The sequence below is a fragment of the Cotesia glomerata genome, linkage group LG1, assembly GCF_020080835.1.
Source record: "Cotesia glomerata isolate CgM1 linkage group LG1, MPM_Cglom_v2.3, whole genome shotgun sequence".
In the NCBI taxonomy this organism is placed as follows: domain Eukaryota; kingdom Metazoa; phylum Arthropoda; class Insecta; order Hymenoptera; family Braconidae; genus Cotesia; species Cotesia glomerata.
This window is the reverse complement of record NC_058158.1, coordinates 2,519,800-2,538,714: the sequence shown is the minus strand read 5'-3', so window position 1 is coordinate 2,538,714 and position 18,915 is coordinate 2,519,800. Positions and strand designations below refer to the sequence as shown.

The 18,915-nt window shown below is 29.3% G+C and overlaps 1 protein-coding gene across 25 annotated transcripts in view; it reads right to left on the bottom strand.

The window, feature by feature from the left end:
- LOC123275315 (microtubule-actin cross-linking factor 1) overlaps positions 1-18,915 on the bottom strand; it is a 110,868-nt gene that overhangs the window by 50,284 nt on the left and 41,669 nt on the right. For 22 of the 25 annotated variants that reach the window (XM_044743368.1, XM_044743352.1, XM_044743359.1 and 19 more), the window contains one exon: positions 17,283-17,453. In XM_044743368.1, the coding sequence (XP_044599303.1) occupies positions 17,283-17,453 (171 nt within the window). Of the gene's footprint in view, positions 1-6,153; positions 6,381-7,499; positions 8,488-17,282; positions 17,454-18,915 lie in introns of those variants that run through there. The other 3 variants (XM_044743369.1, XM_044743379.1, XM_044743380.1) reach the window with 3 other exon arrangements.

Below are 18,915 nucleotides of genomic sequence, written 5' to 3'. Positions count from 1 at the left end.
TATTGGAATTGACTGACGGGTGACTTATTGTCAGGAAACAGTTTAAGATTTTCCTGAGCGTTGAGCGTTCTAAACTAACGGTCGAACGGTATAACGATTGATCAAGTGAGTCTGCTCCATCCTGGCCTTCAGCATTACATTGTCTTTACTATTTCTATTCAGAGAGAATATAAAAGTTGAATAAAAAGAAATAAGTGCTAGTCCATTTCCGGCAGTGGTTTTGCTGTATTGTACAGCAGCAATAGACAAGTAGCTATAGAAAGACTAAAATTACTCTACTCGCTTGGTTCATTAATTAAACGCTTTGACGTGTTAAAAATTATTTTAATTATTTTCATCAGCTGACACACAAAAGGAAGTCCTTAGATTCGCCGGGGAATTTTTTTTGACCTTGATCGTCTTGACACGCAACGCTCTTTACTTTATGATGGATAACTAATTAGTTATGGTTTGCTGGATCAAATCTCTATGAGAGAAAGCCGAATTTGTGATTTAACTATTTTCAATTCAGTAATTAACTAGAGTAATGGATATTATTGAATTAATAAAGAAAAGTTTTAATGTTTTGCATATTTTCTAGAGAATTATTTTCATTTCTTTCTAAGATAATTTAAATTTGAATTTCATTAATATTAAAATTAATTAATAATAATAAAATTAAAGTAAGAATTTTTGTTATTTTTAAAACTGCTGGTATAATTTTATGATTGAAAAAATAAAATATGATGAATTAAAACTTTTAATTTTGAATTGTTGTAGAAATATTTATTTTTTAATATTGTTTTATCATTGTGATAAATTGTTTTTTGTACAGATCGCCTGAAGAAATTGAGAATAATCAACGAAATGTTGAAGATTTAAAAAGTTTAACGCCTGTTTATTTTCCTTTCCATGTTCCACATATTTTTATATAATAATAAATATGCTTGTAAAATAGTAATTAAGAAATAAAAGTATGAATAAATTTACCATGTTTTTCAGTATTATTAATCAGTACATTGATTTTCAACATTCTTGATCATTTTAGAGATAAAATTACCGACAAAATTTACATAAATACAATAAATGAATGTTCAAATGTATTGACTGAAAAATTGGGATAAAAATCAAAGCCTTGGATGAAATTTATAATTATGAGATAATTGAGGAATTAAACATAATATTTATGAAAATACATGGAAATTAATTTAAAACTAGAAATTTGAATAGCGCGCTACGCGCGCGCCTAAATTTTAACCAATAATGAATCGTGGCCCGTTTTTTGCGAGTTTTGACCTTTGACTAACATGTTATAATGTAAAAACTACTGAAATACATCAAGGTAGACCAAATTACAAAATCATAATTATGATTATGAGAAACTAAAAACGCGTTTTTTATTTTTGAACAATGTATTCATTGATGTCTTGAAAAACTAAAGGCTACAACCGGAAATTTTATAAATATTAATTTTGGTAATTAACCAAAGAAAGTTAAAATTCAATAATTGAATTTAATTCTTAGTAATTTAAATAATAACAGCCATTAATGGCGTAATTTTTCTTAATTTTCAATTAAATAATTCATACTATGAATTATATATTTGTAAACTTTTTCAAATTAAATTATTTGAGAAATTTAATTACGAGAAAATATTTACTTACTACAAAATTTGACGTAATTTTAAATAACTGTACGTAGCTCAAATGAGAAAAAATTTTTTAAATGTAATTAATAATTACTAATTATTATTTATTACAACTAATTTTTTCGTGAGAAAAAAAACTTTTAAAACTTATTTTAAATTTAGAGAAATATTTTTTTAAATAAATTTTATTGCAGTGTAACTCATAGAATATATGATCATCCATAAAAAAACGATAATATTCCGCAATAAAAATCTTCCACCGTAATTCAAAGAAATATTCCAATAAAAGTTTTCCCGAAACAATTAAAATATTTCAATAAAAAAATTCTTAATTCCAAAAAACATTTAAAGGTTACAATGGCTTGGGCTGAGTATCGCAATCGTGATTGGTTTAACATGTTCTTCGATGTCCAAGTAAGAAAGTGGGCGAAAAAGTTATTGTAGCTAAATGATTAAAAAATAAAAAATAAGAAAAGGAATGAATAAAAATAATAAAGCTGACGGAGTTGAGAGAAAGAGGAGAATTAATAAGAAAAAGATTTCACCATACAAGTTTTATGGCAAGCCGTAACATTGTAGTCCTTGGTTTGTCTCCTTATGGGGCGCGATACCGACCTGACATCACCATAAGAGTACGCCATTACGTCAGAATGAATTAAGCAACACAAATCGGGAGAGAGAAAGACAAATAAATGTATAAAAGAAAACAAGTGGGTGAGTCTCGATAAATTGCTTGATCACACCAACGATTAAATTACACCTATAAATACATAAATATACAAATATATATCTATATAGTCAGTTATGCATGACTACCATACATTTATACTGAATATTTTCGTGTCCGCTGTCCGTCAAAAGACAAGACAGTCTGGACATCTAGAGATACTTAATAATGTAATGTACAAAATAAGATTTATGTCAATCCGGTGATTTCACTTGAAGTAACGCGCCTCAACCTCTCCTCGCGAAATAAGAAATTTAATAATAAAAAACCAGTGGACCTCGTTCTATGGCTTCATTTGCTCAATTTACCTCGACAATTTGGCCATAAAATTTTTTATAATCACTCGCATTATTTATTTTATTTTTTCTACTCCGACGTTCGCGGCTCATTATAATTATCATTTTTAATAAAGATATTCGAGATTTATAAGGCAACACGTGGGCGGGGATCAAGATCGATCGATCGATCGGTTATTTACGTGACTTGCGATGTTTATAGATTTATTAAAAAAATCATTATTATATAGGTGACATTGATGCAAAAACGATCGGTTATCGTAGGTGTCACTCGAATGTCAGAGTTACGCTGCCAGTCCGTAAAACCCACGTATTTGATCCATATTCGTGACTATCGACTTTTTCGTATGTTTTCAAGTGTAACAGGTGAGTAATATTAATAATCCCCTGTAATTGTAGAATAATTTAAAATTATTATTAATTAAAAACAAGGTTGCGGTGATTTAAATGCCAAAACAACTGAAATGTTTATTTTATTGACTCTGTATTATTAGTAGATTTTATAAAAATCTAACTATTGCAGCCGTCCTCATGGCGCAACTTTTGAAAAATTTAGCCATTTTCTGACTTAGTTTGTCGAGCTGAGTCAGAAAATATATATAGTTCAAAAGTTTATATATGTATGTATTTTTTTATATATATATATATATATATACATATTTATATATATATATATATATATATATATATATATATTTATACGATATAACGCGGCTTGTCAGCACGATAGCGTTTTCAATTTATGACCGATTCTTCTCAAACTCAGCATGCTTTATCTATCGATCAAGACCAAGGTTAAGTTCGAAGATGAGCTTAATCGGGCGAGTAATTTGGAAATGACAGGATTTTGAAATTTTGAAAATCGTAAAAATTGATGTTTTTACTACTTCAACTTGGTATAATTACTGAACTAGACAAAATATTGAAATTCGGTAAAATGCATCGTAAAGCTCTTTTAATAAGCTTCAATTTTCACTACTTAGAAGCGGTAGTAGCCTCAATATTACTCCTTTTAGAGTTCGTTTAGTGAAACAGTTTTACTGTTGCAGCCGTTTTAGAATTATTGTCTACATCGTAGCTTAATCATGATGTAAATTCAATAATTACGATATTGATCAGTCTTTTGTGTAATGTTTTCGGGTAGGTTGTCAGTGAATATGTCACAAATTAGTTCTAACCATTGTTTTCTTCAACTAAAATTTTATCCGGTTGCAAAATTCTGATTAACTTGAAAACTGTTGTTTCTCAGCAGTTACTTAAAATTTGGACATTTATAATTCAAATCTTATAATCTGTGCAATTCTTTGGTAAATATTTGAGAAACTTTTTCTTCACAAGATAATTTTTTTTCCAAAATTTGTTGTAAATAGTTTTAAATTTATTATTGAATTTTGTTTTTAATTCATGAATTAAGTTATACATTATCAGTGTTATTATATTATTTTATTAAAAATCAATTTTTTTTATTTGAAAAATCTACTTCCATTTCGGCTGCCGAATGGCCTTTTTTTTTATTATTATTAAGACGTTTTTATTGGCTTGACTTATATGTACGAATCCGTCTATGAAACGGAATCTCAACGTCATTTTTATCGATTAAAATGTCTGACTAATTTGAAAATTTTTACACATATCAATGACCAATGATAATATGATAATTTAATGACTATCTTATAGTGTCTTGACTAGAACCATCAGAATAAAAAAATGACTAATTTTGTAGGCTAAATATACACCATCCATAGAATTATAGTAAATACGGAAAAAATTTCTAAATAAATTATATTTAAAAAAAATGAAAAAGTCTTTAATAGAAATCAAAATAAAAATTTAGAAAATAATAATTTTTAATGCTTTTCAATAAGTTTAAGATAACCAAAAAATTAATTATATTATAAAAGAAGTGTGGGATGCTTTTTAAGATATTTTAGTAATAATTTTACTTTAATAAATATCTACCAATAAAATATTTATTACAATTTCATCAAGTACCTCTTGCCTTTTTGACAATAAAAATATTTTAAACTTATTTAAAGTCATTTATAATTATTTTCTACTTTTTAGTTTGGTTTTTTATTCAATCATTTTTTTAAAACTTACACTGAAAAAAAATTTCACTTGAATCAAGTAAAATTTACTTGAACCAAGAAAAATTTCTTAATAGATTAAGAATTTTTTTACTTAAATCGAGAAGATGAAATTCTTCAAAATAATTTAGTTGATTCAAATTAATTTTTTTTTCTGTGTAATACTTGCAAAGAAGTTACAAAAAAAAAAGATTTAATTTCATTTATAAATCGTATCAAAATTTCCAAGGCTTCTATTCTATTCTAAGTATCTTACAAGGCTTCAAATTAGACTCTGTAATTCAAAGAATTTTTCCAAATAACCTAACTAGAAGTTGTCAACTTTCAGTTTCGATGTATGTAGTTTCCTGGATTAGAAAGTTAATATAAATTAAATAAGTAAATAAATATAAATAAAACCGGTAGGGAATGACGATGCTTAAGGATGTGGAATTCAAAAGCGAGATGATTGAGTTTTTGCGGATTAATTATGAGTGTACATGTTCTGTAGTTTTAAATAAAAATAAAAATAACCGATAATAAGAGAAGAACCGCGGATATGGATATGGATACAGTGTCGCGATAATACGAAGAAATTAATCGATCGACTAAATGAGCTTTCGTTGTGCAGAGTTAATACAAGTGAAAAGGGTTAAAGTATGCAACTGGCCCTGACCGGATTTGTCTCACTGTCTCTATATCACATTACTGAACAGACAAGTTTGTCTGCATGACAGCTATGAACAGTACAAGTAGAAAGGAGTTTACCACTTTAACTTATTATTAATATATTACACATTATAATATACGTGTTATCGGTTTATCAATATAATCACCCGTGCTGTTGTATACATTTCTTTGGACTACATATTCTTATCAATGTTTAAAGCCAGTATGCTACCTAATTTATTTATGATGAACTTAATCGATTATTTATTAATCATTTTCATGTTAAATAAATTTAACTGAAAAAGTTCGAGTTTTTTATGACAAAATTTAAATTTTCTACACTGAAAAAAATTAACTTGATTCAAGAGAGAAATTTGTCTTGATTCAAAATTAATTTTTATTTTCAATGTACAGAAAAATTTAATTTAACTGTCCTAATGTTCAATCATAATGTTTCAATAATTTGATAAAAGGAAAAATTTTCTTTTTTCAAAAAATTACTTCGTTAAAAATTTTGATCTTTTATTAAAGATAATTTTTTTGTCAAAAAAAAAAAAAAAAAAAAACCCATTTAAAAATTTAATGGTTTATTTTCTTAATTGTCTTTAATTTTGGACTTTAAAGAAAGTCAAGAAATTCAAACGGTGTCCCTAAATGTCACTATAATTTTGATGGTAATTGATGTTTTGATTGTGATTTTTTAAGACTAAACGGCAATTACTCCAAAATTTGAATAATTTTCATTTTTTTAAAATCTGCCGAACTTACCCGGACTGTTTTGGCAGACTTAGTAACCGGAGAACCCTGATGACTCGTAACCTTTTGATACTGGGCTGACTGAAGAGATTCGACCTGCGCTCGATTCGTCAAATTCTCGGTTGTGCTTTTCTCTTCACCTCGAGTGAGAGTCGTTGTTTTCCTGATTATTCGCGTCACGATTCTACGTGCTCCGTTCTCGCCGCGTTTTGAAGTCTTAGTTGATTCAATCGAGGAGCCTATCATCGCATCATGTTTAGTTTCTCGTGTCAATCAATTAAAGTGCAAGAGAGACATGTCTAGAGAATTTTTTATTTCCGAGTTATTTGTATTACGATTTTGTATAAATGTCACTTCTTGTGCCGGTAAAATGCTGTTCGATATTGGATTGATAACCGGGTATGTACTTGAGATCGATTTAAGGGGCTATAAAACGCTACTGTCCTTGAGGGACTTAATAATTATGCTGAAATTAGCAATGAGAATGATGATAAAAATAAAAATAAAAATGATTCCTTTTTTTTCCTTTATTAAGTATTTGCTTACTCCGATCGTTTACGATACAGACCTGACCATTTAAAGGCCAGAACGCGTGGGCAAGATCAAGGTCGACTTATGTTTCGATCAGCTGTTACCTATTTTGTCATCAAAAACGCGTGTGTCTACTATTTATATGTCAAATTTTTGAATTCGTATTTACAATTTTTTTTGAAAAATTTCTTTCTTTAATAATTTATTAAAAAAATTTCCAAAAATGAAATGTAAGGATAAAATACTTCATTTATTAGAAATCGAATTTTTAGAGAATTTTATACGCAGAATTTATTTGAAAAATGTTTGAGCTTTGAAAAATTTATATAGAAAATTTTTACAAATTTTGTCTTCATTATTTATATAACAAATTTTGAACATCAAGTTTCTTTCAATTTTATACGCAGAATACATTTAAAAAATTAATATGAAAAATAGAAGACTTTTAGAAAATTTATTAGAAAAATTTTCTACTTAATTTAATAAAGAAAATTTTATTAATTTTATTTTAAAAAATGTATATTAAAAACTGCGTACTTTTAATTTTTCTCAAAAAATTTTGTTCTTTATAAATTTATTTTCAAAAAATTTCCGAAAGTTAAATTTAAAAATATAACACTCATTAATTAAAAACTTAATTTTTTTTTCAATTTTATACGTTGAATTTATTCGAAAAATTGAATATCTTTAAAAAATTTTTACAGAATTACTTAAAAACTTCCTCAGAAAATCAAAAAACCGCGTCAACCTCCTATGCGCCGTAACTTTCCATAACAGCATAAAAAATTCTCCAGACATCTAAACCTCTCTCAAAAACCTGAAGATACCTAAAATTTCCGTGGACATATGACGTTTGGTATGAACCGCCTGCAACTCTGATCCTCCGGTAGGACTAGAGCCAGCGACATTATCCCGATCGTCTTGTTCCCTGGTCCCCTGGACGAAAAGCCGTCCACTCTTACTGAACCGATACATGGTTCACTTCAATAATAACAACAGCAACAATAATAATATCACCAGTAAAAAAATTCTAATCCTCTATTATCAAATATCTAACATCAAATCCTTAACCAATACAACACAGCGATAAGTGACGACACTATTTTTCCCAAGATAATTACAGATCTCGTTACGCCACGAGATAACACTCCACTGTTTATAACCACTCAGCAAACAGAGTCCGAAAAAATCCACTTTTTATGATAAAATTAAAAAAATAAAATAACCGCGCACCAGAACTTATTTTTTTCCAAAGTTTTAATTTCTTATCATCATTTAAATCTGTTTTTATCGATTAATAAAAAACAATTACGTATTTTTGTTTTCCTTGCACTACTCCGAGCACGGAGGCTCATTATAAGAGTATCCTCCTGCCGAGCACTACCGATTCCACGTGAATACTGTTACAACGAGAATAAGCACGAATAAATAAATAAATAAATAAATAAAATAAAACAAAAAGCAAAGAGTAATAAATTCCGTCCAGAGGTGTTGACACCGCGACGCGAAATTGAAAACTATGTTTAGTGAGCACCAAGCGTCGATTTATTAACTCCGATATTTCTTAATATTTATATAAAATTCAGGGTTGCCGATCATTTTCATTACCACCACCATATCCGCACCGCGATGTATCATGTGTCGTGTAATATCACAATGATCACCACCACGCGTTCTACCTACCCACACGGTTCCCATCGCTCCTACCGATCATCGCTCAAAATTAAATTTGTATATAAAGACAGCTTTAATTGATTAAAATATTCAGTTACGTAAAAGTCGATATAACAATAAATATTTTATTAGGACATTTTACTCGATATTATTGTAAATTATCGGTAGTGATAGAGACACCAAGTTAAGCACGCGCTGCCGCTTAGCACGGCATCCACCGACTGTCGCTCGCGGGTTCCCCACCCGCGCAGCCTACCAACCGATTCCCAACTGCTTTAAACACGGTGATGGTACCTCACCTCACCTGTCCTGCACTCTACCTCAGTAGAGTCTGTTTTGTAGAGTTGTATTGGGTAAAGAACCACACCGCGATGTTCAGACTTGAAGAGTAGGGCAACTAAATGCTTACAGGTGAGAGACACTCACTGTCTCTCTCACTCTTACTCTTTTGCTGCAAATGTGACTGCCGATCCTCTCTCGAAACAGCGAAACTATACTTGATATATATAATATCGAGTCATACATTATAGCGTAATGTAAGTTTTAAGTTAAAGGTTATTAAGCTACATCTATTCTATGCCTATCCAGTAAAACACTTCACGCGGTTTATTAATAAATATTTTTTTTTATACTTATACTCTTTCTCTTTCTCTTGCAATTACTATCTATCTATTTTATATTTTTTCCATGATTGTCTAACGCATGCGCTGGTTCGATGTCGACTGCGTGGGCGATTTCGTCCTTCCTCTTTTCCTTATGAGGAATTTTGTGTGATTTTATTGGGATGTTATATAGCAAGGGAATTTATTCAATGTTTCATGGTTTATATTTAGGTTCTAGAGAAGAGAAAAGATGTAATGGGAGATGTAAGGTATTGTATTGATAGTGCGTTTTTGATGTAAAGTGAAAAGGTGAGCCCACGCACAATCGTGGGCGAAAATATTGTATGTATAAATGTATAATTGTATTTTTATTATGTTTTTCGATGAACAGTGACACCATATTAAGAAAGTCGGGACCCGAAAATTGACACAAGTGTTTTTATTGAGACAGTATGAATACTTAATCATACCCGTTTGACAACAATTGAGTAATTTATATATAATATATATAGTTTTTTGTTTTTATTTTTTACAAGCTGTTTGATTTATACTATTTATGGTGGTGGTTAATTGATTAGCTTGGCTTTAATGGTACTCTTGTTTTGTGTCTTGAGATTTCGGATTAATTATGTATGCCAAATCTGATCCTCGGTGTTTAGTTGTTTAATTGCAGATTTTTATGTAATACTAATAGTCCGAATACTCAGGTCGGGGCAATGTTAGATGTTGTCTGGGGAGTTTTTGTAAGTTTTTTTTATTTATAAAATTTGTGAAATCAAATTAGATGTGCTGGGAATTTTGAACTTACTTAGAACTTACGTAAATATTGAGTTTTTATTCAAATTATTGCATCTTAATATAAATTTACCGGATGTAAATCTGTTCAATGTTGATTAATTTAGATTTTTTTGGACAGTAGTTGACAAATATTTAATTTTATTTTATATTTATTTAAATTCATTTCAACAAGAATATATTTTTAAAAAATGTGACATTGAAAATTGTGGGCAGTTTCTTGAAAATTTCTTAATCTTTTATTAATTACAAAATATTACTTTAATCAATTTGAACGCAAACAAAAATTTTAAAAATTTTGAATCTGTTTATTTAAAATTAATACGTAAAAATGCGAGCATATATTTTTTTTTATTAAATTGTTTCTGAAAAAATTATCAGTGATATTTATGCTACTGAAATTAGCATACATCCATCAATCTTATGATTTGTTTAAATGATTAACTGCTTATGACAAAATTTAAATGCAAATAATTTAAATTTTTTATTAAATTGATTCTTATTAAAAAACAATTTAAAATACTTTCACCCATTTAGTGTATTAAAAAAAAAAAAAAAAAAAACTGAACAGACATAAAGTTTTCGACTTTTTTTCTCATATTTATAATAACCCAAAACCAGACAGCTATTTTACGTACTAGGCGTGATTTATTTGACGAAAAATATTTTAATTCAGCAACAATTAGTAGTACTACGCCATTATGATAGCTCAATCGTAATTTATCTTTTAATTTGTTTGTGTCTATATTTATCCAAGTAAAACACGGAAGACATGACTAAATTCTTTCAGTTATCGAGAGAATTACTTTGGATTGTGGTAACGGAGTGATAAAAAAGATAACAAAAAAAAAAAACCAGCAAAGGCATCGAAAAATTTTTTTCATTCTACTCCGGACAAATCGTTTGTTGTTATATATTATTATGTATTATGTTTCTCCTGACGCTCGATATGGTTATGGCCTTTTACATTTATTATTTTTCTTATTCTGTAATGGTGAGTTTTTCTTTTGCTAAATCGGTGGTTGCGTAATAGCCTGGTTCTTTATCCAGCTAATATTATATTTGTCGATACCAGGTACCAGATAATGGATTATTTTTTTCATTCATGTACTCAACTTCTGAATGATTCCCCCATGGAAAAAATTTTAATCAAAAATATATTAGGAATAAATAAATAGTATATAAAATATTTATAAAAAAATATTTTTTCAATAGCTTTTTTGCCAATTTATATATATTTTTTGCATATCATAAATATATTTAAAATGTATCATAAGTAAGAATACATGTGTGAAAATGTAAAAAAAAAAAATTTTTTTTTACTTTATAACAAATTTAGCTTCAAATCATATTGAAAATATTATATAGTTGAAAATAAATTTTTTTATCCATACGTTTCTCATATGTTGTAAAAATATAATCCTAACATAATTTAATTTTAATTAAAATATGTTTTAAAATTGACTATAAGTTAGTTTTTGAAAATATATTATTTGTTGATTTTTAATAAATTTTTTATATAAATTGTTTCCACTCGTAAAAAAGTCGCATGAAAAGAAGTATTGTACTATTAATATTAATATAAAAATTTCACACCTTCTCCATTTTAGTTTCCAATTTATTTTATTTACTTCATTGGCACTAAGTATCGTTGGTTAAGTTTTCATCTTGCGGTTTTTAATTAAGTCTTGTAGCTGCTAATTACTTAGCGGTTAGAAGTTGTCGACGGTAGTAGATGTACGAGGACGTAACGTGTAATTCGCCGGGTAGAGGAATATAATGTAATGTACAGATAAAGAGAATGAGAAAGAACGGAATAGAACAAAAATAAAAATAAGTGTATGTATAATGTGCAATGCGTATGCAGAATAATACGAGCAGTTACAGACCAGACTCAAGACTTTAGAGTCTTAAGATCCCAAGGCGGATATGGAGTCATCGCACCCGGGTCCGCTTTACGTTAGCTTCCGGCAACCGTTTTACTGACGTCAATTATACAGTTGGCCAAATTTTTTTAGTTGCAAAAAATATGTTTATTTTTATGGAAAAACTATATTGCGATGTGTAATTTGAGTTGTCTTTTGAGGTTGCGTAGACATTTTTTAAGGGGCATTGAAACTGGTGAATTTTATAGGAGTTTAATTTTGAAAAATTATTTTAGGTAACAATATATAAGGAAATTTTTGGCATTCAACAAATTTTTAAAAGTTGTTGAAATTTTTTTTAGATTTTAAGTGTGATTTTGATCGTATCTTAAAAACGTGAGAAAGTATTAGAGAAATTTTTGAAGAATTACACGAGTCAAATTTTTGTTGAAAATATTTATCAAAAATTGACTTAAAAAAGAAAAACAAATTTCTAAAAAAATATTAATCAATCCAAGTATTTATATAAAATCATCCAAAATTTAGGACGTTCAAGAAGACATACTTAAAAAAATTTCTACAAAGGTGCGACTCAAAAAACAAAAAAAAAATCAATTCTGGAATTCCCAACTTGAGATAAAAAAATTATAACTCTACAGCATTTTAAAATCTTATCGAACTAAAAATTTGATGTTCAATAACGGTAGCGAAAAAAATATCTTTAAAATAAATAAAAACCGGGATATTGCAAGTGATGATCACTGGTACCGTTGTGAATAGCAGCCGGTATATTTATGTACGTCTGTCAAGATAACGAGGTTCCCGGGGGCTTCTTCTCACCAACCCAGAGCCCAGTACAGCCACTACCTACTTTATGTACTGCATAACACGAACAAACACCAATACAATGTTACATGCAAGACAAGAGAGTTGAGTTGCGTGGCTCGATTGACTGGATAAGATATGTTCTAGAGCATCGAAATCACAAGAGACAGCTCTTGTGATTTCTCTATGTGTCTACTCTGGAAGTTGGCTGACAAGACTATCACCAACTACAGAAATAAAAATGCCAACTCTTAAATAAATCACACTATGCTATTTTATTATTATTGTTATTTTTTGATTACTATTTTGCCGATCAGATCGAGACAGGCGACAGACGGGAATTTATTAAAGAGAACATTAACCGGTAAGATAAATTGATCGATCGGCCCGTCCATACCCGGTAGAGTATCAATAAGTGTCTAATGAAGTTAAAGTGCATCAGTATACTATATAATAAGCCATACGCGGATTACGCGAAACCCGACCCGATATTCTATACTATACTTAGTTTTTTTTCTCGGTTATTTTTTCTCCATCACACATCACGCACGCGACTTTTTTATTTAATTAATTTCTCCCCCTCCACATTCACCAGAGAAGTATCAATCGAGAGTAATGACCTTGCGTGTATGCACAGCACGCTCGATTAATATTTGTTGCCGAGGGGCTGAATGTAGATTCAAACGGTACCACCAGAATAATAATTTCTTCTCGATTTCTTGATTACGCTAATGTAGGTATATTATAAAATAAAAGCGAAACATATAAACATACTAAACATATTATTTTGTGTATCAATCCATAAATATAGATGGGCGTTAATCACGGTCGATAATTATCATAATCAAGATTATGCAGGAACGCGGACGCCCACGATAAATTATACAGCATACCCACTTCATTTTTTTCCCATGGTAGTACCTTATATGGTAATACTCGATAACTATGTGATGTTTGGAATCATGATATACGGATTAATTATGAATTATCCAGTCATTATTCATCAATCATTCAATTACGGCCGCTATTTTCATTTTATAAGATTTCAATCTTTGATTTTTATCTAATGAGTATTTATTCGGGTAGCAAAGTTCAATTTTGCAGATTTTTATTATCTGACTACAAAAAAGGAATTAAAAATATCTTCTTTTTTACAAGAAAAAAATCAATGGGAACTTTTGATGAAAAATGAAATTTTCTACAAAATTTTTCTTATGATGTATTTTTGTGATAAACCAAATTTGCACTGAAAAAAAAAATTTACTTGATTTATAAAAAAATTATTAAACAAAAAAAAAATTATACGTTTAAGAATTTTTTTTATTTAAAAGTCAAGACAATGAAGCTCATCAGAATTATTCTCTTGATTTAAGAATTTTTTGTCTTGATTCAAGTTGATTTTTTTTTAGTCTATTATTTTACAAAAAGAATTTTTTTTTCCCTTGTTTTCACAACTATTTAAAATTCAAAATAAGTATAAGTACAATGTTTATACGCGGAGAAATTTGGAAACTTAACATAAAAATCAAAGAAGGCATCTCACGTACTGCAGGTTAATTTCACCCTTACGAAACGTTTCGCGACGTGTTATTTTGACGAATAAGGCTGGATAAAATTGATTGCGTAATATATTATTCATTAGATCTCGTACGCGTGTCGTATGATTGCTCTCATGAAGAAGTGCATCATCGGATCAGATACATATAATAAAAAAAACACGATATACCGATATACATACAAGTGTATGTGCTTCTTTACCTTGACCGACAAAACGAATGCAAAAAACAAGTTTGTTTGATTCACATCAGTATTCATCCACTCCCACATTTTTAAAAATTATTTATAAATTTGTATATTCAATTCAGAGTATTATTCAATAATAAATCGGCAAATAAAAGAGCACGTGCTCATTGAAATTACAGGCGTCTCATCGGGAAGGTTGAGTACCTGTTTATTTGCAGGATAAATAAACTGACTTGCTAAATTTAAATGAAAGTTACGATACGTGGACAGGAATTACAATTAAATTCAAATTACGGGGGAGGATGTACAGTATTGATGACAATGAAACGTAAAACACTGAATAAAAGCTAATTGTAGATCAAGGGCGTGTGGGTGACATATGTTTGTTTGTGAAAGACAAACGAGCCGCTATGTAATTTATAGTAATGATACAATACTACTGATATTTATTTATTTATTTAACTATGTAGTAATCCACTGAAAAATAAATCATAAGGTTATTTATCTTCTTTATATGGATTACGGAATTTTCAGCCTACGCGATTGGATAATTCTCATTGCCGAAGAAGAAATAACGATCTTGAGAGCTTCAAGTGGCGCCGCCTGTGCTCGGCGTTAGTAACTATGAGAAGCAACTGTTTGATGGTACTACAGAAAGCTTGACAACCATTCTTAACGTACATGGAAATCTTTTTTATCTACCGTATAAAGAAAAAAGTTTTTACAAATGACAACCCTAAAGCCATCTTAACTCAAACTTTTATTCAATCTACTGCCGAAATTTGTAGCCAACTTGATGAAAAAAGTTGCAAACCAAACGTTTTACTTAAGTTGTCTACAAGTTACACTACAATTTGACATCAAGACTTGCAGTACAAGTATTTTATTCAAGTTGTAGTGAAAGTTTCTCAAGTACAATTTAACCAAAAGTTCGGTGTTAACTTGTATTCAAATTGGGGCTGTAGATTTTAGTCAATTTGTTTACAACTGTTGTACTGTAAAAATTTACGGCAAACTTGATGTCAAGTTAACTGTAACTGCTGAAATCCAACTACTTTTAATCAAAGCGTGGCTATCAGGGAAATGCTTTTCACAAAAGCGAATAATTCGATCCAATTATAGATATTTACGAAATAATATGAAAGCGATTTTAATTATTCGAAAAAGGTTTCTAGCAAACTTACCTTGCGTCGCCATTTCTGGGGCGCAAAAAAAAATTTTGCTGAATTAGAAAAGGAGTGCACTGCGAATGCTTTAAAAGTAATCAAGTAACAATTAAAAGAGAATGATAATTGTATCAAATAGCTTGGACAGATAATTAAGCAAAATAAATGTGTGTTGTGGCGACTATTAATAACTTCCTCTCCTCAAATTCCTATTTAGTTTTTTTAATCTTTTTCTCTTGGACTATAGGCGCCGCGAATAGAACAATCTTGGACCAAATCCAGATACACAATTATTTGTCATTCTTTTGTAGTCGTTCTGTCGCTCAATATCAAAGGGATTATCGATTGAGTGTGTTGATTTGTTGAACAATGTTGAGGTAGTTTCGTCTTTATAAATAAAATAAAAAAATAAGTAGCGCAGACTTCTTTGACCTCGGGTTGCGGGTACTAAACTACCTCAATATTGATATTTGTGATTGCGTCAGGGTTTATTGAGATTAATGGAGCAAAAAAGTTGTTAAGTAAAACGAATGGAAAGTAATATAATCTAATATAAATGTTTACGTTGTTTAAATAATTTATATTTAAGGAGGAAAATGTAGTGTCTGTGTTTGTAAATGTAGATAGCTACCGTTAGCAATTGCATTTAGAGATTAACTTACCGAGATAAGTGTATTAATTCTACGGGTGAAAAGTCATCACGGCTTTGGAATCGAACTTATGTATCATTATTTAATAAGGAGACGGATTTATCCGAGATCTTAGAACACTGGTCAGCTCTGTTCGCGTAATTCAGTTAGTCAGTTTCGTGCTTTTTTATGTTAATTCCTCCGTTCATAAAATGATATGTCTGACACATATTTTTTTTTTTTTTTTAAGCGAAAGTTATAACTTGCGAGAAGATTATGGATGTGGATTAAGGAAATAAAAATAAGTATAAATTAAAACTGACGCCTGGGTTATTTGATTCTTTTTCGCGGCAAACGACTAACGGAAGTGATATGCTTCATTCCGGTAGACCGTGAAGTTTTTGTAGGGAAGAAGAGACTAGATGATAAAGAACATCAAGACGAAATATTAAAATGAAATAAAAGTAAAAAGAAAGATAATTATTCAGTGTGTTTACAAAAGAGAATATAAATGATAAATAAGAAAATTTTGTCATCTCAAAGAACTTATTTATGCGTTCTGAGTTATGTACAAGCATTATTTTTTTTTTTTTTCTTTAATTTGAAAGATCAAAATTTATGAACATAAATCCTTGTATAAGGGGTAAAGAAATTTGAAAAAATTAAATGTAAATATTTGATTAAATTTGTAGTAAATAAAAATTCCTTTTTTTTTAATTTAATAAAAATTCAATATAAACTATCAAATGTATGAAAAAAAATTTTCTTCATTCTTTCTAGTTTGTATTGAAGTTATTTGAAAAAAAAAAAATTTTAAAAATTTAAAGGAAAGATCTCTGAGTCGTTCAAAGCGACTTGACGGAATTCAATATACGAACGTGGCTTTTCGTGTAGCAATTTGTATTCCCGACGAATTTCAAGCTCCCTGAAAGCACTTGGCTTGATGCCACACTCTGATTGACTGAAATATTTTACTGTACTCCAAGTCTCTGGACAATTTTTATTTATTTGGCATAGACCATACGTACGATAAATCACGTACACACTTGTGATGGATAATTAACTCTGATTGTTGTATTATTTGGACAAGTATATACTTGTGCTGCTTTGTACAACTTTGTTATGTTTCGAGAAATAGCTGAGTTGAGTAAATTATTAAGTGATATGACTGGTCGCAGTAATTCGATCGAAAGGCGAAATGTAATGCGATATTTTATTTGTTTTGCTGTAAAGTAGCTAGATACTTTAATTAAGGTCACAAACGTACATGAACAGCCGTAAGTAGTAATAATAATGATAAAAATATCTTACCTGGAAGTGCAGAATTATGGTCCATATTAAACCCAAAGTGAGCTTAGGGTTGCCGTCGACGATATCTTCAGCTCTTATGTTGACAAGCTTTATCTTTTTATACCGCAAAAAATCCAGGGCCATTTGGACATTTTGCAGCATGTGAAAACGCATTCGTCCTCTTTCCCGCGGCTGAAAAATCAAAGAAAAACGTCAGACATGAGTATCTTTGAGCGTTTATACATAAATAAATCTATATAAGTAATTTAACTCTTGTTCAATATGTTGAGATTATAACAAGATAACTTAAAGTAAACCTTAAAAATATGTGTTGATACAAATATATGTACATAAGGTTGGAACTAAGTATAAGTATAAGTATAAGGAAGAGTTCTTTGGCGCATTCGTCCAACCCAATTAAATTGGATATCGAGTAATCATTAGCCACGGAGAAAGATTCGTGTTTTGATAGCGTCAGGAAACGAACCGATCGTGTTACTTGTGCTGGGGATAATGTATATCGACCGTAATTTCACTAACTTTTATTGTGAATTGCTGTTATATATCCATGTATGTATGGATAACTTATACTTTCATACATACATTTATATGTCAACATGAACTGGAGTAGAGGTATTACCCTAAATTGCAGATGTGTATGACTTTGACTCCAACTCAGAACGTGTTAAAGACAGGTGGAATTTAAATTGCTTGGCACATATCACGGGGATCAAGAGAAACATACTCGCGTTTCATGTGTACACACACAACACACGTACGTTGGCTATTAAATGACATGTAAGATTAATTGAACTGTCAATTTACCGTGATCTTTAACCGTCAGCCAGATTGGATGTTGTTGTTATGTTATTGCCTCTTTTAGGTGTTATTATATTTAAGGATTCGAGTTGTTGAGGAGATACTTCAGTTAATAAACGATCTGGGGTAGTATGTTTTTCTTCAAACAAATACGGTCATTCAATCTTTTAATCTATTATGATTTTATATTGGGAATTTTAACTTTATATCTAGAAATAGAATAATTGGAACAATTAACTTTTTTTGTAGATAGTATTACAATTTGGGAAGATATCAAAATAAAAATTGAGCAAGTTTTTAAATTTTATGCTTTTGAGTTTTTCTTTTTGATCAAAAAAGTTCTTTAATTTTAAAATTTTGTGAGTCTAATGAAAAAATAATAATGATTAAAAATTAGCTGTGCAGAGAATTGCAAATTCTAAAAGAAAAGTCAAATTTTATCAAAAAAATTTTTCAAAAATTTATAGTAGAATTTTTTCCTTTTTTTCTCCAAAAAAAAAGGAAAAAATTGTTATTTTAACAAAAATTCCAACAAAAAAATCATTATAAAAAATTAACTTTCAATCGTAACAAAAATAATTCCATTCTACAGTAAATTCTAAAAACATTTTTTATAAAATAGTAAAATCAAAATTTTAATATTATTCATTTTGAAATAAATCTACAGCCAAAAGTGTGAATTAAAATTTTTTAAATTCCCTTCGAATTCGGGCTCAAAAATTATAATTCAATTTTTCAAATTTTTTTACGGAATAAAAATAAATTATATAAATAAACTATATTTACTATAAGGCGGTTGATGACTGAACGCATTAGCGCGACCCTAAAAACAAAT